General features: G+C 33.2%; 2 protein-coding genes across 3 annotated transcripts; one reads left to right on the forward strand and one right to left on the reverse strand.

The window, feature by feature from the left end:
• Window positions 1-5,619: 5,619 nt before the first annotated feature.
• On the forward strand, window positions 5,620-9,715 carry LOC133287693 (probable glutathione peroxidase 5). The gene is made up of 6 exons (XM_061485351.1): window positions 5,620-5,882; window positions 6,015-6,091; window positions 6,229-6,290; window positions 6,453-6,571; window positions 8,573-8,740; window positions 9,329-9,715. Exons 1-6 carry the CDS (start codon window positions 5,829-5,831, stop codon window positions 9,359-9,361), a joined length of 513 nt encoding a protein of 170 aa, XP_061341335.1. The 5' UTR covers window positions 5,620-5,828; the 3' UTR covers window positions 9,362-9,715.
• A 6,076-nt stretch (window positions 9,716-15,791) lies between these two features.
• Window positions 15,792-22,845, reverse strand: LOC133287692 (DUF21 domain-containing protein At4g14240). 2 transcript variants are annotated; one of them, XM_061485349.1, is made up of 13 exons: window positions 22,576-22,845; window positions 22,418-22,494; window positions 20,689-20,772; window positions 20,483-20,596; window positions 19,616-19,699; window positions 19,317-19,388; window positions 18,663-18,730; window positions 17,727-17,814; window positions 17,556-17,629; window positions 17,111-17,477; window positions 16,830-16,876; window positions 16,640-16,725; window positions 15,792-16,031 (listed from the first exon to the last, which is right to left on the reverse strand). In XM_061485349.1, exons 1-13 carry the CDS (start codon window positions 22,820-22,822, stop codon window positions 16,003-16,005), a joined length of 1,437 nt encoding a protein of 478 aa, XP_061341333.1. In that variant the 5' UTR covers window positions 22,823-22,845; the 3' UTR covers window positions 15,792-16,002. The 2 variants fall into 2 exon arrangements, with proteins under 2 accessions (XP_061341333.1, XP_061341334.1); XM_061485350.1 differs by lacking the exon at window positions 16,830-16,876.
• Window positions 22,846-25,512: the final 2,667 nt, after the last annotated feature.

The raw sequence follows: 25,512 nt of genomic DNA on the forward strand, positions 1-25,512 counted from the left end.
AGCTACGTTTCTTTAGCCACGTTGAAATCGTGGCTAATTTCTCAAATTTAGCCTAAGCCAAGGCTTCCTACCCCAACGTGGCTCCGTCACTGCTCATGTTATAATAGATAAATTTATCTCCTATACACAAATAAAAATATGTGAGAATCATATTTTCTATTTTTCTCTCTTCTCTTTACATGAACTCATATGGTTTTCACATACTTTTATATGTGTAGGAGATAAAATTATTTTTTAGAACATGAGAACTATTAAACCTTATATATATGTGTCAAGATCATTTTATACCAGTAAAAGTTACACTCTCAATCTTAATCATTGATCCTATTTTATCTAATGACTCTTATTTATTAGATATTTGAACCTTTATATATAAGTAAATCAATGATTCAGATTTGGTGTAAGCCTTCTAATTCTTAAAATATATATATGGGTTGTTATCAAAAAAAAAATATATATATATATATGGGAAAAATGTTTCTGCAGTTAATGTAGATAAGTTATCTGCATTTATTCTCAAAACGACGTCGTTTTGGTATTGAAATCTTAAAAAATTATGAATATAAAGACTATTATAACCCTGAAATAAATTAAAATTACAAAAGCTCCATGATTTTCGCCTCAAAACGACGTCGTATTGGCTTACTGCAGATAAGTTATCTGCAGTAACTGCAGAAAAAGCGAACCCTATATATATATATATATGGGAAATAGTTATCTTATGTCACATAAGATAGTTATCTTATGTTGTATACTCATGAAATCTTGTGTCCATTTTTTTAAAAAAAAAAAATTGTGGGCCCTACAATTTTTTTTCACCCACATGAGATACATATCTTATGTGACATAAGAGTAATAACTATATATATATATATATATATATGATAAATTTATTTCTCCGGTTGCTGGACGTCCAGCAATAAATCTTACACCGTTGATTGAGTATGATTTCTCGCATTTAATATTTTCATTCACCTTTATATGATTATGATCCTCCGAAAACAACTGCAGAGAAGTATATATATATATATATATATATATGTGTGTGTTGATATATTTTTCTTATGTTGTAGAAAAAAACTACCTCATGTTGTAGAAATAAAAGTATAAGTGGGACCCACAGGTAAGAGGAGAGAGAAAAAAGAGTGGTGGGACTCAATCCCTTTTTGTGTGTGTAGGAGAGTTGTTTATCTCATGAAAAATGAGATAAACATAAGAGAGAGGTTATAGTTACAACCTTTTTTTTTACAACCTCTTACAACCAGTGGCGGACCCAGGATATTTTCTTTATGTCTGCACAATTTTTATTTTTTTTATTTTAAAGATCATAATCATGATTCAATTTTTGCTTCCACTTCAAAAGTAAAGCTTTGGTGAATCAACTAAAGTTTTAAGAGAATAATAGATAATGATAATTTTAAAAAAAAATAAACACCAAAAAAAGACATTTGTAAAATGTAGTATAACTATAAGAGTTAATCGATCAAAAACCAACCTTTGTCGATGTCTATTTGATCCAAAGTTGGCCACTTTTGTTTCACAAAAAAACGTGAAAAATTTCGGGAGATTCTCCTCCACTTGATGAAGATTCAATTTCAGGAATGTTGATGTTTATTAAGATTTGGAGCTAATAAGATTTATTAGAAAAAGGAGATAGACAAAGCAATGGGCTAGGGTTTAAACTTTAAACTTTTAATTATAAGGGTTGGTTGGGTTGGACATATTTTTACCTTTTTCCTTTAATCTTCCTATTTCTTTTTTTTTTCTTTTTTTTTTACTTGACTTGAAGCACCCATCTAATGTGAAATTTTGTTTTTCCCCAACTTTGTGTCTGCAAGTGCAGACACTTGCACTAAGGTGTGTCCGCCATTGCTTACAACCATATATCATAACCGTTGATTTCCGCCAATCAACGGTTATGATTTTCGCAAATTAAATTCATTAATTAATTATTAATTCATAATAAAATACAACCGTTGATTGGCGGAAATCTACGGTTATGATATATGGTTGTAAGAGGTTGTAAAAAAAAAGGTTGTAACTATAACCTTCCTCATATATATATATATATATATATAGGGACAGGATATTTTTACACCAGTATAAGAGTTAGAAGTCTTACATTCAATCTAAATCATTGATCCACTTGCATTCAATGGCTCATATTACTAAAAAATTAGAGCCCTTAGATATAAATGGGATCAATGGTCAAGATTGAGAGTGTAACTTACACTAGTGTAAAATGATCCTGACCCATAAATATATATATATATATATATATATATATATATATATATATAGGTAGGATCCTTTGACACCAGTGTCAAATTTGAAATTTGACACCTCATCTGATAGTCGTTAAATCAAAAAAGAGCAACGACTCTGATTTGTAAGCATTTGACACAATTGATCTTTCTTTATCTAACGGCTATCAGATGAGGTGTCAAACTTCAAATCACCGGTGTCAAATTTGAAGTTTGACACCTCATGTAAGAGTCGTTAGATCAAAAAAGATCAACGACTCTGATTTATAAGCATGTGACACCATTGATCTTTTTTGATCTAACGGCTCTCAGATGAGGTGTCAAACTTCAAATTCGACACTGGTGTCAAAGAATCCTACCTCATATATATATATATATATATATATATATATATATATATATATATCACTTTAATTTACTCACTTTAATTTTCGCATCATCTGTTTTTTCTTTTTATAAGGTGGGTCCCAACTTTTCTAAATTCTAAACTTATCCCAAGAAAAAAAAAGTTGAAAGCCCATATATATTTGAAGGGATCTATCAATTAATCTCATGTTGTATAAGATAATTATCTCATGCAACAAATATAAAATTATGGGATCCACTTTTTTTCAAAAATAAAAATAAAAATAATAGACCTCATTATTTTATTTCTGTTGCATAAGATAATTATTTCTCATATTTGAATGGATAAGCATCACAACATATTTCATTTTATTTGAAATTAAAAATAAATGTAATATTACTTTTTAGGAACTTTCTATGCGCTTGAGAGCATGTTCTTTTCATGGGATAATAATGTTTTTCTGACTGTCAGCAAATAAAGAGATGACAGTAAGTCATTAGAATTTGTATCAGATTGTGTGTCTTATTTTTATTATTATATCAAAAAAATTAAATAAAGAGATGACAGTCGGTGATTAATACCAACTGGCTAAAATTGTGCATGTGCGAGTATACCCTTGATATCGTGGTAGATTGAAAACTAGGGTCAGGTTATGTTTATAATTTTTTTTATTTAAAACTCTTATAATTTTAATTATGTATTTCAAAACATACATATATTTAAAAGTATATTCTTTGGTGGGATCGGTTATTTTATTTATTTTTTTTGTCTATCACTCTCTAACACTATTAGATCAGAATCTAAAGGAAAAAGAGAAAGATAAATGTTAATTAAGATTATGATATAATATTCTTTTAAAATAGTAGAAAAAAATAGACAGAAAAAAAGATAAGTTAAATAACCTATCCAATTGGTGTAAACAAAAGTTTACATTTAAGTTAATGTACAATTTTTATGATCTTAATTTCAATATATATAATTTTATTATGAGGGAATATAAATTATTCGGGACATTTCTTTCTTTCGTTTTTGTCATAGGAAAATTAGTTTGAGATATTTTGTTAGGCACCAGAATTTTTAATTTTTGTTTTCATTGGAAATATCTTCTCCATCGACTAATTTTCCCTCGTTGATAGCATTTTTAAAAAACTAATTTCTCACTTTGTCAAGCACGAATTTTATGAAAAAGAAAAAAATGATTGACATGACTGTTCCGATGCCATGAATTTGTAGTGTAGTGAAAAGCCATATAAATCAAGGAAAAAATATTTATCCTTTTAAACTACATAATTTATATTCTTTCACTCTTACAAAGAGATGAGATCCACATCTTTATTTTTTCTAGTTAACTCTCTCTCCTCCCTTATTTATCTCTTTCCGATGCTATGAATTTGTAGTGTAGTGAAAAGCCATATAAATCAAGAAAAAATGTTTATCTTTTCAAACGACACAACTTATATCCTTTCATTCTCACAAATGTAAATCAAGGAAAAAATGTTAATCTTTTTAAACGACACAACTTATATCTTTTCACTCTCACAAAGAGATGAGACCTACACCTTTATTTTTTTTGTCAACTCTTTCTCCTCCTTTATTTATCTCTTTCCCTCTCTTAAAATAACATAACTTTACATCTTTTAAAATGACACACACTTTTCCCATAAATCAATTAACACCATATATACCCAGAGTTACAAGGTAATAGGGTGTGTAAGGGAACCAGTCAATAGTCAAAATAATAGTATGTTACTATGTTATTTTGACGATTAGTTATAATCATGTCGAGAAAAAAAAAGTAAATACTTTTTTGATTCTCATCGAATTTCATGATGTCCATTTTAGTCCCTAGCAAATAAAAAGGTTATTCATGGTCCCTAAGAAATTCAAAATATACTCATTTAGTTGAAATCGTAACCCTCACAAATTTAAAAAGATCCACATTAGTCCCTCAAGAGAACTAAATGGGTTCACTTTGAATTTCTTAAGGACTACGAATAGGCTTTTTATTTACTAGGGACTAAAGCGGACATCGTAAAATTTGCCGAGGACCGAAAATGTTATTTACTAAAAAAAAATTAAATATTGATAATAGAGATTTGAAATTCTGGATTTTTGTTTAATCAATTAAAAATAGGAAAAAATGTGTGTCATTTTAAAGGATGTAAAGTTGTGTCATTTTGAGAGAGAGAAAGAGATAGGGGTGTTCGCGGTCTGAATTGGATCGATTTTGGAAATAAAAATCATCTGATCCAATCTCTTTGGTTTAATCATGTAATCATCTATTCGGTTTGGGTTTTTTTTCAAATTTCATTCGATCCAATCCAATTTTTTTCGATTTGGATTGGATCGGTTTTCAGTTTTTTGAAAATCCTAAAATTTGTTTCACAGTTATTGTGCAAATAACATCTTTTGTATAATAGGTTTTGTAATTTTTTTTTTGAAATACAAAAGCATCAGTAAACGATAATATAGTTTTTTTTTTTTTTTGCAATGAAATATGAAGCTTTACATAGATGGAATTTTGTTGATGAGATATGACTAGGTTTTTTCTTGGGTTTAGTTGATGTGTTAATGGGTCTTGGGTTTAGAAATTTTTGGGCTATGATTAGGAAAAGATCCAAGTAGGTAGAGGAAAATTAATATATTGAATTGGATTGGATTAGATCGGTTTTCATCAACTCATTTGAAAACCGATCCAATCCAATTAAAATTTGCGATTTTTTTCGATTCTCGAATTTTCGATTTTCGATTTATTCGGTTATCGATTTTTCGGTTCGGTCATCGTGATTTGAATCTGTTTAGATCGTTTGATGAACACTCCTAAAAAGAGATATATATATATATATATGAGGATAGAGACTTGACAAAAAATAAAATAAAGGTATGGTGAATCCCACCTCTCGATGAAAGTGAAAGGATATTTAAAAAGATAAAGATTTTTTCCTTACAAATATTGTTGAATTGGAAACATTGTCAACTTTTATCTTAAAAAACACAAAGGTTAACTGTCTATCTATCTGTCTATCTGCCATCGCTGTACCTCAAACTTATCGAACCAGAATTGAGATTGAGAATAGTATAAAATGTTGAACCGACAGAGTGTGAAATACCCAAATATTAACAGAGACAGATCAGCATCTAAATTAGGAAAGAGAGGAGAGAGAAAGCAGTGAGAACTAGTCTTCACGTCTTGAATTGAAGGGAAGGCAGAGAGAGAAATGGGTGCTTCACAATCAATCTCAGAAAAATCCATCCATGAATTCACGGTCAAGGTACATGCTTTTCTAAAATTCTCAACTTCAGAAAATAAAAATAAAAATAATAATAAAAAACCCATTTTTTTTTATTGGATTTTGGAGATCATTATGTAAATTTCTTACCATATTGGTTTTTGTTTGGCATAGGATGCGAGGGGAAAAGACGTGAACCTCAGCAACTACAAGGGGAAAGTTCTTCTTGTAGTTAATGTCGCTTCAAAATGGTTTTTCCTTTTTTTTTTCTCCTTTCTCTAATTGAACTTTCTTCTTGTGTTTACTATAAAAATTCAATCTTTCCTTCTCTTTCTAGTGTAATTGTTCATGGGTTTAGCTAATTAAATTCATGGGGTCTAAAATACAGTGGATTTACAAATACCAATTACACCCAGTTAACTGAGGTTTACAGCAAATACAAGGACAGAGGTATGTTTTTGAGGCTTGCAGTTGCATAACAGTTATTGCATGTTCTTCTTGAATTCTAAATTTGTATCTTTGCTTTGCAAATCATTTTGAACTTGGACTGATGGGCCTAAAAGAAATTCTGAAATTGATCACACTTGAGAATATTTTGTTGGCTGATCTCAGGTCTTGAGATATTGGCATTTCCATGCAACCAGTTTTTGAATCAAGAGCCTGGGACTAGTCAGGAGGCTGAGCAATTTGCTTGTACAAGATACAAGGCTGAATATCCCATTTTTGGAAAGGTATGGTGCTGGATTTTTGTGTAGGGTATCTGGATCCTTTACTGATCGTTTTTCTGTCCTGGTTATTATTGAGCTTATTGTTGGATGTTGGAAACTCCAAAATGAATGAAAGGACAATAATCAAGTTATTGATTGATTTGGTTTACATCACCATGTTTTGTCATCGAATCCAGTAGTTTTAAGTTGTTTAGTAATGGTTAAGTGAACCCTTTTTTATATGGGAAGATATCATGTTGCATAGGTCTAAACAATTTTGTTAGTTTTGGTAAACTCGTTATTGCATCTACTGAATACCATATATGATTCTTCAAAACTGTGATCAAGGTATGAGAGCAGGATGCTTAAACCATGATTAGGACTCCTACACGCATATATCCACACCTAACAAGACAGTTTTTCTCCTGTAATGACTTGACTAAGGATAAGGATAACATATCCCTTTTTTTATTCAAAAAATTTGAAAAATGAATAAGGATATGGAGATAACTGTATTGTAATTTAGGAACCACGTATAGTGGCCAGTGAAGCATAGATTTTATTCTTTATTGCATCCTACTTGTATTTTAGAGTGTTTGGCTAGGTAGGATGCTAATTGCTCCGAAACAGCAGCATAAAAAATAAGTTCCAAAGCAAGATTGAGGTCAAATTTGAAAGAGTACATTACTTCTTATGTGTATGTATTTTTTGTGAACTCTTAAAACTTTGCTTTTTCTTCTTTTCTGAAGTCAAATCCTCTCCTTTTTCTTTTTATTTATTCCAGTTAATCATAATATTGCAAGAGAACTAGACAAGTATTAAAATATTGCTACACCGATCAAATCGGCTTACCTTTTTACACACACAGCTGTTTAAAAATGACTTTGTATCTGTTTGTAGGTCAGACCCTAGTTATTGTTTTCCTCTGACTCAATGTTCTGTGAGTGTAAACCTCATTAAATTAGAATTGTCTAGTTTAAGTTAGTTTACTGTAAAATATAGAACCTTCATTGGTGAGAGATGGTTTTTGGTATGTACTATATGACAACATGACTTGTTAACTCATTCAAGCTCTGTCTTAGGTTCATAAATGCAGCTATCAAAGCTACTAGGATTGGGTTAGTGATGAGGGGTTTTGGTAGTTTTCAAGAGATTATAGGTTCAAATCTCTATGTCACCAAAAAAGAAAAAAAAGAGTGCAGCTATAACAGCATAATTTCTGTTAAACTTTGAACTATTTATTTTACTTGTGAGTTGACTAGTTGTATACAGATTGGGTTGTATACTTATTGAGCAATGAGTTCCAAAATCCCTGCTGCATGTCTTACTTTATTGACATGTTTATCAAACCTTGCAAGTTGACTTGCTAGAGTTTTGAGCTTGCTATTTTCAAGGTGGAATGAGCTAGAAATTTCCCAATTTTATTGTAAATTGAAATTGAGAAAAAGTGGTTCTCTCATTAAAATATGAATATTATCAATGTCAAATACCTTGGATTACTTCAGATATGACTTGAAATAAAATCTACATGAGCATTGAGATAAAGTGCTGTTTTTTCTGCTCAATTAAATTCTAGAGCTATCTATATCATTAGTGGATTGGTCTACAATGTGTTGGATAGGTCTAGAGCTATAATTTTTTTCTTTTTTTAAAAAAAGCAATGCTTTGTCTTGTCAATTCAGCCAACATAAAATGTATTGGTAGAAGGAAAAGATGTATGAAATTTTGGTTTTGTATTGGCATCTAGTCTTCCAAAGTAATTAACAGAAGCCAATTGGAAAGCATGTTGGAGGAGTGAGTAGAGTATGTGCTGCATCTAAAGGTTTATGTTCATCTTTACAAATGAGTGAGTCTAGATATGCATCTGTTTGTTCTTGAATTATTTCTTTGTGGGTTATGTTATGCATCTCTTTGCTGTATTACTAAATAATTATAACTGTACTGTCCACCAATCTGCAATCTTTTTAAGCATTGTGTTGTTAACAAAATAATATATACATATATTCAATTCCTTTTAATTTGCAGATACATGTCAACGGACCCAATACAGCACCTGTCTACAAATTCCTTAAACAACAGAAAACAGGATTTCTGGGGTCTAGGATAAAGTGGAACTTCACCAAGTTTTTGGTTGACAAGGAAGGGAAAGCTATAGGGCGTTATGGTCCAACCACCTCACCTTTGGCCTTTGAAGTAATCTCTCTCTCTCTCTCTCTCTCTCTCTCTCCCTTGAGCACCATCTAAGATTGTGGTCATTGCATTTGTATTTTGACATCTAAGCCTTAAATAATGATTGGGCCACCACCTACATAATTATTATCTCAGCTTTACTTAAAAAAAAAATAAAAAAAAATGATAAATATGTGAGTAATGGATCCCATTATTATTAAGGCTAAGATGTCAAGGTATGGACGGGGGAGCTCAATCTTACATAGCGCTTCAGGGATATGCAATAATTTCTTTTTGTGTGTGTGTGTGTGAGGGGTTATTGGTATGTAACTAGAGGCTTGGTATGACAATGTGAAAAAAGCTGGTATATTACGTGGGGTTTGATTTTCTCATGTTGTTGTATGAGAATTGAATTCTCATTTTGTGATTCAATTAGTGGTGAGTCCCACATTTATTAAAAAGAGAAAAAAAAATGAAAAGTTTTGCACGCAAATCGAAGGATCAGAACATGAGAATTGAATTTTCATGCAACATGAAAAAAATGTTTTTCCATATTTTATGTTCTTGAAACTTGAATTTTTGTACTCATTACTTGTTTCGTTGTCTTTACAGAATGACATCAAGAAGGCATTGGGGGAGGCTTAACGGAATCTAGTCACTTCAGATTATTGCTCATGTTGAAGATAATTGAAACAAAAAGAATGTATATTTGGTAGATATTGTTTATTCTAGTGAGTATCTGATACGTGAATAAATCCTTGGTACTACTGCTGTACTAAAGATTCAGTGCATCCCACCAATGAAAATATTACATGTCAGTTAAAATTCCGTTTTTTCTGTCAAAATTTTTCTCTCTTCTCTGATGTGTAATGTTCTAATTGATGAGATGCGCTGAATTTTGGTACAACAGTAGTACCAAAGATTTATTCTACGTACGTAGTGTGTGTTGTTGTATTAAAGTACTGATTTGGCCTTGTGATATAAGTATTGTTGTTAAAACATAGTTTCTACATAAAAACGGCATAGATGAATAGAAAAATGTAAATGAAACGTTAGTCTATTTTATACTAAAAAAACTAAGGGTTATATACTTTTTCGATCACTGCAGATGGGAAAAAGTGCAGCAACACTTATTTTCATCAGGATACGCGTCCGGATCTTGATGTGGTTTTTTTTTTTTTTTAGGTCAAGATATGACCCCGTATCCTAGTGTTAATAATTTGCTGTAACTTTTCTCATCAGCAGCGAAAGGAAAAGCGACGAAAAATATCCAACATATATAAATTCAAAACACATCTATACAAAGTCACTCTAAATTTAAATCCATACAAAGGAAATAAAATTATAAAAGAGATTCAACATCTCTAATTTAAGTCATCGAAATCAAAGTTAATATCATGTTCTTCTTTCCATTTTTCACTAATAAATTCACCAATAAATTCAGAGAAGTGAGGACGGACGAAAGATTGAGGACGAAGACGAACGGAGAAGACAATAGAGAGGCGACCAATAGAGACACTCAACTAGGACGCGAACAATAGAGACGTGAACATGGTTCATTTTTTATTTTCTTAATTTGGGAAGAACTAGATTTTTTTTTTTATACTAAGTCAATTCGGTAAATTCAATGAATCAATCAAATTTATCTTAAATGTAAAAAGCGGCTATTTCTACCGAATCAACTCAACATTTTAACAAATGTTATTTAAGAAGTTATTTAAAAAAGTTGATTAATGGAAATTGATTTGAGTTGTTATCTTTTTATGTAAACACAAACGGGAATGTGCATTATTTTTGGCTTGTGAATGCAGTAGTAACGTCTTCTCCTTTTCTATTTTACCTTTTTTTTTAAAAATAAATAAAAAAATTAGAGAGATCAATTTACTAATTGAAATAACCAAGGAAGAGGATTAATTAATAAAGAGTTATTCCAGCTTAATTAGTCACCCAGTTAAAAATTTAGTAGGTAGAATTTTATTGTCTTTGTAATCTTATTCGGTTCAAGTAGATTAGTTGATTAACCGATAAATTTGTGATAAAATTTCAAAAAAAAAAAAAAATATAAAAAAAAGTAACTATTGCACCGCAAATGGGGGTGTCACTGTCGAGTGCCCTAGGGGTAGATATCACACTATTGCACCTCAAATATCTTATCCCTTTTGATTTTTTAATCTCTAGTCCTATTGAGATAAGGTCATGAAAGCTTCCTTTAGCCAAACCCTCCCAAAATAAATTCTAAAAGGTTAAGCTAAGAACATAGCAATAATAATGACAGTGAGAGTGAATCTTATCATTGATTAAGATAGTTGATAGTGTTCTTGGTGAATAACACGGTACGCTATCTAACCACCAAAATATCCATCACAGTACTTACATACACCATTTATTAAAATTGAACAAAATAACTTCTAAATTATAATGAAAAGCGTCATATTCTAATTCCCTGTCCTACCTTCAAAATCAAGTCACAGATTCGTTCACGTGGGTCGGGCCCAATGGAAAGCTACGGCCCAGGAACAAAGTCCCTCTTACACGGGTACTGGACTCAACCCACTAAGTCATAGAATCTGGCCCAGTCTGTCTATTTTTGGAGCTATGGACAAACCCGACGCAGGACTTGCAATTAAATGTGACTGAGAACTGAAAACCTATGATGCATGACATTTCAAAATATATGATGTTTTGTCTCCGACACTTCTCGACACTCCAACACACATTACAGAGACTCAAAAAAGGATTCAAAAGTTGCGTTGCATTGTGTACCGTTAGGTTCTGTGAGCCCACTATGTACCCTATAGGGTAATGTTATTATATGGATTATACCACTAGGCGAGGTAATGGCCAGACTAGTAGGTATAGTTCCAAGAGGCAAGCAAGCTAATAGTAATGGCAGATTAATAGCAAGAGAATGACTTGGAAGTAAATGGGCATAACAACAGTACATAAAAGATACCTCTAAGGTGTGCCCAGGAGGGCTATTTATAAGGGAAATGGAGCGGGCTGGTGAGGGAGAGGTCAACTCTCCTTGGGATTTACTCCCATGGTGCAGTGTTAGGCGTGCTGGCGCTGTCATTGTGGCAGTGCTGCGCCCTCTGCACTCTGGCAGTGTCAGCGCCGGGCAAAGGGGGAGTTTCCCTTTGTGGTTTCTGTCGTAGTCGCTTTCAACAGTTAGCGTTCCAAGATGAGACATTTTGGTGTATGCCTTGGGCCTGCTGCTACGTTGGGGGTTGAGGGGGTCCATGGGGCAAGGCTGTGGCTGGGCTTGAGTGATTGGGCCAGCTGAGTTGGGCCTGTGTAGTTGGGCCGCCCCAGTATTTGGGCCATCCAGAACACGTTGTATTTTTAATTTCAACTATTAAATTTGTTATATTACGATTATCATTCTATTGAGTTTAACATAAATATATGAGAAATTTTATGTTTATTTGCAAAATTGATGGATATTATAAGTTTAGCTTTATTTTTTTGTTAACTTATTAAATATTAAATATAATATACACTACATAAATTAAAAATATTATATAATATCAAAATATGTCCTAACGTGTCGCAATCTAGCATTTTTAAATTTAATATGTTGAAATGTAGTGTCGTATCCCATATACCATGTCTCGTGTCTGTATCGGTGTAACTCACAACACCATTCGAAGTTGAAGATCTTCACAGGGAAGCTTCTAAAGATGAGTACGTGGTGAATGTGAAGGGTGTTGAAACCTTTGACGTGGTGTCATGGTAGCCAGCAAAATGGGTTGACAATGACAACGTTAGTTTTAGGCGACACCGTACACGTGACTGTGGATTCTACTGAGGGCTTGCATGCGTCTTCAAGTTGTTGTTGGATCCCCTAAGCTATGCATACATGATTATGTATATTCTGGCCTCGTGTGGAAATTCATGTCTTGTTGTATTCAACAACAACAACAACAACATGAGGAGGATAGATACATCTGAAGCCTTATTATTAGTCTCTGAGTGTCCAAGGTTCTCTCACTCCATCCACATATTCATATGAAATCTCAATGCTGTGAAGATTTTTTTTTTAGTTGTGGTACGCCAAGTTTCTTGACACAACTACGTACACAAGACTCGAACTCAAGGCTACTAATTAAACTGAAACAACATGTGCGAGTTGATCCTTGTAATTGGTGGTGTCACCTAGTCATCCTAGATGGACAGTGGGACATGTCTCATTACTACAATCATGGACCACAACATTGCAACACCACAAATTGACTTCTTTCATATCTTCAACCTCTTCCCCTATTTATATGATGACTTATTCTCTCCCTTGATAAAGGGGATTCAAAGCTTAAAGTCTTGAAACCAAATGATGACAGGTAGTTTATTTTCATCAGTGAGGGGTTCAAAGGTTCGGCCATGGGAACGGTGTTCCAAATACATTAGGCAGAGGAAGACTCGACTTTACATTATATGGAGATGCACTGTGTTACTCTTGTGCTGGCACGACTAAACTATCAGTGCTCGGTGCCACAGTGCCACTGCCATTGCGTTCGGGTTCCAATTTTTGCTGATTAACCATAACAAGCCAGAAGCAATAAACTGAAGCTTAATTATGTATGTTGGTTGGTAGGTAGGTACGTAAAGAAACTAGATGAAGCAGGGTACTTGCTGATTGTGTAAATTACAAACTAGCCTCAGGCCTCAGTTTCATTGATTGTAGTTTTGAAGTGTCAACCCACTTTTTATAATAAAGATCAGTCCTTGCCTTTTAAGTTTTATGCTAAAGTGAAGCCAGTGTACCAAAGTTATTACCATGTCAGAAAGTTGGCCATGCTTAGATATAAGTATTTAACTGAATAAATTAATGCAAAAATCCAACCTTCTCCCATATCACCGACCAAATTGGGGTTTAAGTCAATGGATTACAAACCATTTCCTATATCACTACAGGTGCTATGACTCAGGATATCACTACGGTTGGTCAGGTCACATAATGTGTTTTTGCAATTGTATTTTTTTTATACTATCCATCGGTTTATCGATTGGATACTAGTCCGATTTAAGCTGGGTAAAATCATATTAGGACCCTCAATTCATAGGTCAACATGTTGAGCTCCCAACTCGGCACTTTGAGGCTGGCTTAAAGTATCAGGTCGGCCAAATGCTAAACAAACAAAAATTGTAGAAATAAAAGATGGGAAAGAAGACACGACAAATTTTAACTTGGAAAACCTTCTCTAGTGCAGAGAAGAAAAAATCACAGAACCTAGTCTAGAAAATCTTTCACTGTAAATAATAGGATTATAAAGGAAATCAAACCTCCATAGTCATACTAGAGGTACATTCAAATTTCACCAACAATTATAAGGTTCTTCTCTAAAGAGCTCTCGTTCTCAAACTTCTCTTCAAAGCGTTTCACTCAAGGCTATCTTAGCTAACCTATTACAAAGGGTTTCTTATGTTTATAAAGATAAGGAGAAACCGTACACCTTCTTCTAGAATCTTCGCTAATAATGAGGTGGACAACATTTATTGAGGTGGTTGTGTTCAGACATTGAGCTATGCACCCATAAATTTAGTGCATGCCTAGCCTCTGGCATTAAATATAAGAACATACCCCAAGAAATCTCCCCTTTTCAACTTTAATGTGTCAGGTTTAGCAGCCTGACACCTTCCCATTATTCTTCAAATTTTCTTATTAGTACCGGCTTGGTCACCATGTCATACCAATTTAAGTCTGCGTGCACTTTGATGAGTTCGAGTTGTCTATCCTTCACCACATCTCGGATCCAATGATACCTCGTGTCTATATGTTTAGTGCAAGAGTGATAAGAGTTATTCGCTAGATGAATGACTTTGGTTATCACACTTCAGCTCATATTTGTTTTGCACATGGCCGAGCTCAAGGAAGACTTCTTCATCCACATTATCTCCTTGCAAGCTTCAGTCGCCGCAATTTACTAGACCTCGATCATTGAAGTGCAACGCATTTTTGTAATCTGGATTGCCAGGAGATAGCTCCTCCTGCAAAGGTCATCAAATAACTTGTCGTCGATTTCCTTAAGTCAACGTCTTCTCCTAAATTAGCATCCGTAAAGCCTTCCAACTCTGTTTTACATAAACTTGTTGTTTCTCTTAGATACTTGAAGATCTACTTCACTAATTCCTAATGCTCTTTTGCCAAGGTTAGACAGATACCAGATTACCATTCCAACAGCATACGCTAGGTCAGATTTTGTACATATTATTGCATACATCAAACTTCCGACGAAGGATTGGTATGAGATCTTCTAGCATGTAATCTTTTTCTTCATCTGACCTTGAACATTGCTTCTAGCTTAGCTTTATGTGTCCAACTAGAGGGGTAGAAAAAAGATATAGTAATTGCCATTGCTCAATTATGAAGTCCAAACATCCAAGACTTGAATGATATAGTCATTTTTCTAAAGACTGAAAATTTCCACATTTTTATACGGCTTACATTTACTAATATAAAAGCAGGGTAGAAAAAAAAAAGTTGAAAGGACGGTAATTTTGAACTTCTAATAGTACTAGAGTAGATGAGTCGATGATATAAACAGTTCATTTGAACAGAAAATGACAAAGCAATTTTCTTCCAATATACAAAGAGATAGACAAAGCCACGATAAGATCCTGGTACATGGGTCAGTTTGTTAAGAGAAACTGGCATTTTGCATGGTCAAAATTTTTCTTGGCCATTTTTTTGCCATCATAATCAACATCCTTGTTAATATATATATATATTAATTAATTATTAATTCGCAATAAATGATAACCGTTGATTGGCGGAAATCAACGGTTAAGATGTGAACGTAACATTGTGCGTAACATTATTTGTGTGTATCCTACTATATATATATATATATATATATATATATATATATATATATATATATATATATATATATATATATATATATATATATATATATATACTGCAGAAATTATGAAATACAGAAAAACTATGTGCAACAAACCGAACTTCAGCGAGAAAAGCAACAGTTATGATAGGCATGAAGTCCTATTAATTCAAACAAAATTGCATAGAAAACAAAAATTTCAAATATAAAAATTTACTCTCCTAAATCCAAAACCTACATTTTTATAAAAAAGACTAAAAAAAAGCATGACCTACATCTCCAAGCTATATTATAACGTCCTAACATCAAAATGCACCAGTGGCAGTGGCCACACAACTTTATACAGAAAGAGTATGATTTAATCTAATGTTGTATTGCCCAGGAGATACTCCATCAGATATCCTGAAACTCTCCTTGAATGTAAGTCATCATCTATAAACTTAGTCAAGCTTTCACCTGCTTGTTTGGTTCCCCTGCAGGAAAGCAACTTTATTTCAAATTTCAATATAAGATATCTAAATATTTGGATAATATCACACCAGCATCATAACGATGCTGTAATTGTTATCAGAACTGTGTGTTTGGTTGAAAGCATCTAGAAAAAAAAAAGTTTTACATAATTTATGTATTTTGAAAAATCTTTCATGAAAGCAATCACTTGAGAGTTGAGACTTGAGACTAATTTGTCATTTTTTTGAAATGACTTTGGCGGTAAATTGCTCCTGAAGGTCTGCCGCAGAAGCTGGAAAATTAACTTAGAAGTTGGCACAATATTACAGAAATTTACTAGTAGAATATCTAGATTACAGACATGGAAAAGTGAAAACCTTGAGCTCCAAACTTAATCTATAGCATGCAAGGCATTTTTATTCCAATGATTTTAAAATCATCTTTCACTTGAACTCTAGCCTGACATATGCTATTAATTAATGCAGAATAATAATGTACTTCAATATTTACTTGCAGCTGACAAAATAAGTTAAGTTCTAGTATGCAATCCAAACTGCCCCGACATAATGGTCAACTTTATATTCCAAGCTTAAACATTAAGAGAGAGAGAAATCCAAAAACTGATTTTAACCTGCTATAGACTTGTGACCTGTCAACTTCCGGCTAGATGGATCTCGTGCCACAGATGAAGCAGCTGCCACAACAGCAACACGTATTCTGCCAAATTCATCATGTATTCCACATTCATTTAGTAGCCATTTAAGAGCTATGGGAAATGTAGAGAGATAGAGAAAATAAATAAACTAAAAAATTTAGATCACCTTCTATGTACATCTATATACACATCAGTCTCATCTACGATTTCTTCCTGAATGGATGAAAATATTAGCAAAAATTTTCATTCTATAGGCAACATATTGTATCTTCTTTGTTGCACGAATAATGCACACACAACCCCAATTTAAGTGACATAAGCTCAAAGAAATGACAATAAAAATATAGTAGATAACCAGGTTGGTTGTAGATAATCTACGATTCCCAATTCTCTGTGAGTCTGGCAACTATAAACATACAAGATGTGAATAGTAAGAGTAGAGGCTACCTGCAGGAGTTCTTCAAAAACATCCTCCAGGGTTATGATGCCAATAACTTCTCCATCTTCAGCATTATCAGGAAAGTGGTGGACACCATTTGCTGTAGTGCCATTTTTCTGACATTGTTGGCAAGCAGAATGTTTAGGAGGTTTGTCAATATTGACAACATTCTCTGATTTCTCAGAAGACCTGGCCAGAAATGGAATAGTTAGTTGAGAACTGGATTTGATGACTTCTTCATCCTTGTATTTCTCAATATCACCAGCAGCCTGAGGGTTGTTTCTCTCACTTATAACCTTGATTACAGCTGCCATATGGCTGCTTCCTTTTTGAAACTCATTGAGGATATCATATAAAGGCATGTCTGCTGGAACCCTGGGTTAAGGAGAAATAATAATTTAATTCAATTGAGAAATTAGAAAAGATTAAATAGAATCGCACGATTGGTCAAACCTAGGAATTCTTCGGATGGAAACAGCACCAACTGGAGTCTCTGCTTCAGCTCGTACAGTAAGAAGATTTTTTACCTAGCAAATTATAAGAGTGGCAAACTGTTTTTATCAGCCAGTACCAACAAAAATATTTCTTAAGCATTTTGGATACACTATAGGCAATCACACTCACTAGTAAGAGGCCAATTATATTTTTGTGATTTCCACTGTATACGGGAATACGGCTATGACCTCGTGTAAGAATTTTACCAATCGCTTCCCTGTGATAAAGCAGAAAAAAATATATGACTTTACTTAGCTCTAAATATACATACTTATGGTCAGAAATGTGTGTGGCTCAATGACAGTCACAGGTCATAAGAAAGAAAGGTAACTCATTGGCCTTTCTCCCCTCATTTTTGGGAATTTTGTCTGCAGAGTTAAATTAGGTTTCAAAAAATTATATAGTATAAGTTAAGCTGACATTCCATTCCTCGAAAACTAACCTCCCTCTAATTACTCTATTAGAATGGATAGCCTTTCCTAGCATTCCAAAGAAATAAGGAATGTGATACTCCCAAATCAAACAATAGATTTTATGAAATATAAGCATATATCATATATATAAATAAATCAACATAGGCTATTTAAGCATAGGAAAGAACAGAATATCCTAACTTACTCATGTTACTTATAACATCGTCAAATAAGCAAATATAATATATCAAAGTTTTGAAGTTAGACATTGGTACTCACTAGCAATTAACATTCTGTTCACTAAATACATAACTATGCAGAAATTCCAATAAAGAGTAGGATTCAAGACAACAGAAAAAAAATTATCAGGACTGGAGAGCTGTAACATCCCCAGCTCTTAGAAACTCATTGATTTGACATACTCTTCCACTTCAATGTTAATCATGGAACAAGGAAAAGAATGAGATAAATATTCAGATATATAATTCAGATACACATCAAGTGATTCAAGATACTTTGGTTGAACTCAACTTCAGCCAGACATAGGCTTATAAAATAATATCTATCAAGCACATGTGAGGAAGAAAAATAACTGGACCTTCCGTGACTGCCATATAGATTTGAAAAGAAAAACTTAAGGAAGCAAACGCACCAGTCCAATTTGGAAGAAACATCCAAGGAAAATGTAGATTCAATTGGTGTCATAGCTTCCTCTGCAGTCTGTGTAACAGTGTAGAAATATTTTTTATTATAGAACAGCCAATATATTAGATACATCCGTATTTTAAATTTATCTTGATGCTGAAACAGTGGATGGGCCTGAATGAGATGCAAAATCACAACACATCCATAGACAGCTATCACTGATACAGTGACAGTCAGACAATAAAGAGAACCCAGCTCATTAAGCCCGTAAGGGCATGTCAACTAGCTAAGTGAAGGAACTATCATGGATGATGAAGCAAGGACCACATATACAAATGTAGAGTTCCAACTTGGAAATTATGTAAAATGACAGTTGCTTCATTTGCCAAAATAGCATGCCCTCCTAACTTAAGTGCTCATACTAGAGTCTTATTCTACAGCTCCATACACGGAGCCAATACATAATAGATTTTTGGAGCATAAATTTCACACTGGCACCATATATTTTTTACATTTTTGGGTACACTATATGAAAATTTCATGAGATTCAAATATTCTGATGTAGGGTCTTCAAAGAAATGGCAATTGTCCAACTCTTTGTTACATATAGATGGCAAGAGATAAAGCTATCAGAATGATTTTTCTTCAAATCAGTGGCTACCTTTGCAGTGAGATCTAGCGCTCCACTGATAATTGTTGTCTCATCGTGTGTGAGTTCACCTCCTTTACCAGCCTTAAATGGTCAAGAAAATAAAGTTGAGATAAAAAAGAATTAAAGATACTTGAAAATTTGACATGGTGAAATTAGCAGCATTCCTTTGTAAAATGTTATCAAAATCTTTTTTTACATGGTTATAAATTATAATATTATTATTAGAACATATTTGCAGGGAAATCAAGTGGTTAATCGACTTGAATAGGAAGCTGTGCAAAATGCACGTGGTGATTCAAACAGATTACCTCTTGGTTAAGGATTGAAACAAGGGCTTTCAATTGTGCTCGCCTAAACAGTGCATCATTGTGTCCAAGTAAAACATCCAGAACCTGGAAGCATAAAAATCATAGTATAAGCTCTACAAAAGCCATGATTTGTTGTGAATAAAAATGTCTGCTGATATGATCTGAACAGAAGATTCCTCCAAAAAAATATTAATAACATATAAAACAGCTTCATATGAGTATACTGAATGGTTCAGCCAAAAATAACTCAACCCAAATTGTTCCAACATTACCCTTTTACCACATAGCATGAGAATAAGGATACAATGCAATCAGGAAATTTCAAAGTATGATGTTAGAGAACTATAACATAAAACCATTGTTGTAGCCTTCACATAACAGTTTAAACTTTTAGGTTCAATTGACGCTTTACATGATATCAAAGCCTCTGTGACTAAGTGGTCACAAGTTCAATCCCCACTGCCCCCTTTCTATTACAAAATAATTAAATATTATAGAGTTTTTTAGCACAGCTAAATGGGTGCTTGTGCATTGTCCATCTTGCAAGTCCAATGGGCTCTTGTGTGAGGAGGCATGTTAGAGAAATATAATATAAAACTATTATTGTAGCATTCACCCAAGAACTTAAGCTTTTGAGTTGAATCAGCACTTTACATATGATCTATCTGAACATAGAATTTTTTATTTTTTTTGGTAACCTTTTGAACATAGAATTAATTAAATAATTAGAATCACAAAAACTATAATAAGCAAAATTCTACTGGGTGGGTAAAGTTGTCTATCACCTTTATGCTATATTAGAATGTGATATTATGTTAATAGAATTTCTTCAATTAAAGTAAGGATTTAGACAAGCATAATCTTTACCTTTCCTATAGGATAAGCAATTGGATAACAGATGATCATCAGGACACGTACAAGCCCCACAAAATTTGCACAAACATAGAGCCCATATCTTGTGCATATAGCTTGTGGGATAACCTAAGGCCAAGTGGTGTTGTAACAGTCAGTCCAATGTCCTGACTAAATACTTGTGTATGTTGCAAGCAAACTGGATTGAAAAAATATTGTACCTCTCCAAAAGCTAGAACAAAAGTTACAGATAACAATACTGCTACAACAGGATGAAAAATTTTATCAAGGTAAATTGGAAGTGCCTGCAAATCAAAACAGCAGGAAAAAAACACAAAAGTGAAGGATCCATCAGTAGTTGTTATTACATCAGCTAAACAAAAGCAAAGTTAAAATAATTTATTGGTTTAATCTGTTATACATTGGATTTTGTAGCTCTTTTTTTTGTTTAAGAACATCATTCTCGTTCACCAAGGAGAATAAGGTGCCATCTGATCCAAAGTGACTATAACTTAAAAGTTGTTCAGTTTATTTTATATATATTTCAAAATTTTCAGCAAATGTTGAGAAGATCAAGGTGTGCAAAAGGTTCAGACAGATTAAATATAGACTTATTCTAAAACTGACTAAAATACTCAGAACAGCTATTTTTCTTTTATTTTCTTCACCAGAAGTTCTCAATTCATTAGCATCATATTCTAGTCAGAGTTCCAGAGAGAAATATGATGTCTTAGTATGAATTTAAATTTAATCCATTGTCAAGAAAATAAATTAATAAATAAGAAAGAGCCACATTGTTGGATTAATAAAAATATTTCACTTGTAGTAAAAGTTTTAATATTGTTTAATAAGTGCCATTAAATGATTTACTAGCAGTGTAACACTTTTTACACCTAAATTGGATGAATATTAAATACTTAGAATGCTCCAATGGATATATGCCAGCAAGATATACTGTTGGTGTGGTGACACGTCAGATATAACTTGTATCTTTTAGTTGCTAAAAGGACCAGCAACATTGTTGGTTAAACCCTTTGAAGCAAAGGCCAACAATTAAAGTGTTCAGGGGGTATGATTTATTAAATAGAAATCACTTCCTATTAAAACCTGACCAAAGATGGTAGATTAGGGGGTGAGGGAATCCTTGTATACAGCCTGCGGCTGTTTCTTGACTGAAACACATTATCTTTCAGTTACAAAGGAGCACACTTCATCTCTTGGGTATAAATTATTAAATAAGAATAAGAATTACTTGATAATATATATATATATATATATATATATATATATATAGGGTGCAAATTTTTTGCAGTGATGGACAATTTTATTGGGTACAACAAACATAAGCAAGTGGGTCACACTTGATTTTTTTCAAAAAAAAAATCAGGATCGAGGACTGTATCCTAACGTTGCTGCATAAGTTTTTTTTTAATGACAAAAGATATATATATATATAGGCTTTAACAGCTCTCATGTTGCTGCAGATCAGAAAATTTACAGGAATACTTACTTCCACTAGGATCCGGTTCCGTATTTTGGATTTTTTTTTTTTTTATTTCAGGATCCGGATCCGTATCTTATATAAATATATTTACTGCAACTTACAGCAGAAACGAGGAATCCATATATATATATATATATATATATGGGCGAAACTATTTCTGCCGTGTTGCTACAGAAATAGTTTTGTCTGACATAGTCATAGACACGGAAAAAAATTTATTTTACCACGATCCTGATAAAACAAAACACTTGTTTGTCTTATTTTTTTGTCTTTGAAACAGACATTGTTTTTCTGCCTTCCAGAAGAACGGGACCCATATATATATATATATATGGACACTTGGTTAATCAGCAAGAAATCCATTATGCATAGTGATAAGATAATAATAAAAAAAGCAAACCCATTTCAGCAGGAATTTGAATTTTTAATAAATAAAATGCAAATACCTCCATGGCACAAGCATTACAAAGAAGCAAGGTTACAAGCAACTGGTGCTGTTTTTGAACAACAGGAAAAATGGCAGCTGCAAATTGAACCCAAAAATCATGAGTTTATTATAACACTATTGATTGAGAGAAGAAAAAGGTGAGAGGTAACACTGTACCAGCTTGTTTTTTCTCGGTGGAAGAGCCACTCCTCTGGAGAATTTCAAGGTCAACAAGTCCCAGTGACATCAAGCCAAGGGTGAGACCAGACATAATCCCAGCGAAGACAACAAGCAAACAAGAAACTCCAGCATAAACGAACCACCACAACGTCCCAAACGGAATATCCTCAGCATCGTTAACGAAGTGCCCCGGAGGGAACACCCTCCGACCAAGGTTCATCGCATTCAGAGTCAGAGCCAACATACTCTGTCACTCAGAATTCAGAAAAGAAAAAAACACTTGCACCAATTTGAGCACAGTATGAAAGAAACGTTTTATTAATCAAAGGGTTAATGGTTTCTTACGTCAAAAATTTTCCGGCTGACACAACAAGAGCTCGTGGGATCCATCGAAAACATGTGGGCCCACATGTTTATTGTCTCATCTATGACATAAGAATTCAGTGTTCACAAACTCAGACCGCCCGGCCGGGTAGACCTGTGTTAACTGGTAAAACGGTCATATAATTAATCTAGGTGAATTTTCAAGTAGGTCAAGTAATGAAATTGGTGCCAATCGGTGAAATTCAGCCGTCATATAATTAGTCTAGGTAAATTTACAATTAGGTCAAGTAATGAAATTGGTGCGAATCGGTGAAATCGGGCCCGATTCATATAAAAAAAATATTTATAAATTTAAAAAGATCATTTCAAACACTTTTTTTTTTTTAATTTAAGAAACTTATAAAATATGACAAAATTATAATTAATAAAATAAATTAATGAATCGTCAAGATTTTATCTGAATTTCATTTGTAATAAATGTTAAATATTTGAAGAAAGGTTGTGTGTTTCTTTTTTTTTTATAAACTATTGTGTAATTTTTATTTGTTGGACAATATTAATAATTCACTGGTTAAACTAATAACACAGTATGTTAATCAATAATCGAGTCAATTTTAATAATATTGTAAGAATCCATTACGCCTGAAAGAAAAGAGAGAGAATGACATTTATACTTATTTAACATAGCATAATGTGACCCTCGATCATTTTCATTATATTATATTCCATATGATGCAGATAATGTCATACTGTGTCCGTGGACTATATTGTCGTCTCTGTTTTTCACTACGTTTTCTTTTTTTTCTTTGTTTTTTTTTGGGCTCAGGTTAAGTTAAATTTGTGTAGAACCCGTTAGGGCTTTAGGCCCGTTAAAGTTTGCATCTTTTTAAGTTTGTGAATTTCGATGGGACGCCCTTTTGGTTTTTGTGACAAGTGACAACTGGTACTCGATTCATGCATGCTTCAGAATTGGATTGTTAAAGAGTGATGAAGAAGAAAGAATTGGGGTTTTCCATGAGTTGCATTCCCTTTTCGTTACATATGATATGAGAGGATTCCAGTGCCAATACTGGGAAAGTTTTTTGATGGATATACACGGGTTGCTTTTACAAGCCATTTGATTTAGGCATGTTATTTATGCGGGAATATTATATATAGGAACAGCAATGTTGAGAGATAAAGCATACAAACAATTTAGTGTATGTATGGCATAAAAGGACTCTTTTAAAAGATATGCCCTTCTACTTGCAGTGGTGTGTTAACTTGATTTGTGAATGACAAAAACCAAAGGGTTACATTACTTGAAAAAAGTAAAAATAAAAAGGAGATTAATGTTGGAGTCCTTGGGGGACTATATGTAATAATAGACTATCATTGAAGTCCTTGGGGGACTATATGGGAAACCAATGAAACGCGTGATAAAATACCAAAATGAGACTACATGACTAAAACTTTCTTATCTAATTATGCTTTCATATTGTAACGAGGAAGGTTGTAAATGAACTTAAGTTTCTGATCATGGTAAGTAATTATCTTAGTGTCTGGACTTTATTTATACAAAATAGAAGACCCAATTAGAGAAAGGCCAAATGAGCCCAAAAGACCATTGCTTAGTGATGAGGAAAATGCATCCATCTCGTGTAATGTGAAGATCTCGCAACCTCCTAACACATACAACTGGCAACTTAGACAATTGGACTAAGCAACATTAGCCATTAGCTGCTCAGAAGTCACGACAACTTGACCCATTTATGAACCAATAGCTCAAAGACAGTACCTGCATACCACAACATTTACAAGGGTTTAGCTTGATCATAAGCATCTCACCCACAACTTAGCATGTGAAAACTATCATTCTCCACCAATAAAAATAAACACTGTCGTATTAAGATGGTATAAGCAAGGCACTCATCTACTATAAATGCATAGGCATTAAGCTCATGTATGATATCTTATCATCAATACTTGAACATCTTGAATCCTTATTGACTTAAGCATCGAATTACTTTGCAAGTACCCCTAGTTTCCTCAAATCACTCCAAAGAACCAGTACTAGCTCCACTATCTCGCAGAGAATCTCGCCAACAAACCAGCAATCTCGCAAATATTACCCCAGCTCAAGCACTCACCAACAGTAGCAGATTCAATTGTGTGTGATCGAACCCAATAGGTATTGAAGAGATCATTTAGACTTAGTGATCATACATTGAGCCTAGAACTATGACTAAAATGAGAGGAAAATAAATATGTATTTCTGCGGGAGACATCTGATGTTGGAGTTTTGTGATCATTCAAAGTGAAAGAAACAAATTATCTATATGCTAAGGATGGAGTTGGATTCTAGGATATTGAGTATTTTTGCTACCAAACTACCTTCTCAAAAGAAGCAATGAAATAATTGTCTACTTGATTCTGGAACAGCTGGAAACAAAGTCTGGAAAGTTTTAATGAACTTGATTTTGTCATAGTATCATGCTTGTTACTTTAAGAGAATTGTTATTCTCCATTGTTTCAATGTGAAACGTATATTTCAATTCATCATAGAACCGTTTGAAGGTTGTGAAATAACATTTAATTTTTTTTTATAAGGAGCTGGAAATTATTAGCTTT

This window comes from Gastrolobium bilobum, unplaced genomic scaffold (assembly GCF_033153095.1).
Source record: "Gastrolobium bilobum isolate Gb01-03AN ecotype WA unplaced genomic scaffold, APGP_CSIRO_Gbil_v1 utg2833, whole genome shotgun sequence".
NCBI classification, from domain to species: Eukaryota; Viridiplantae; Streptophyta; class Magnoliopsida; order Fabales; family Fabaceae; genus Gastrolobium; species Gastrolobium bilobum.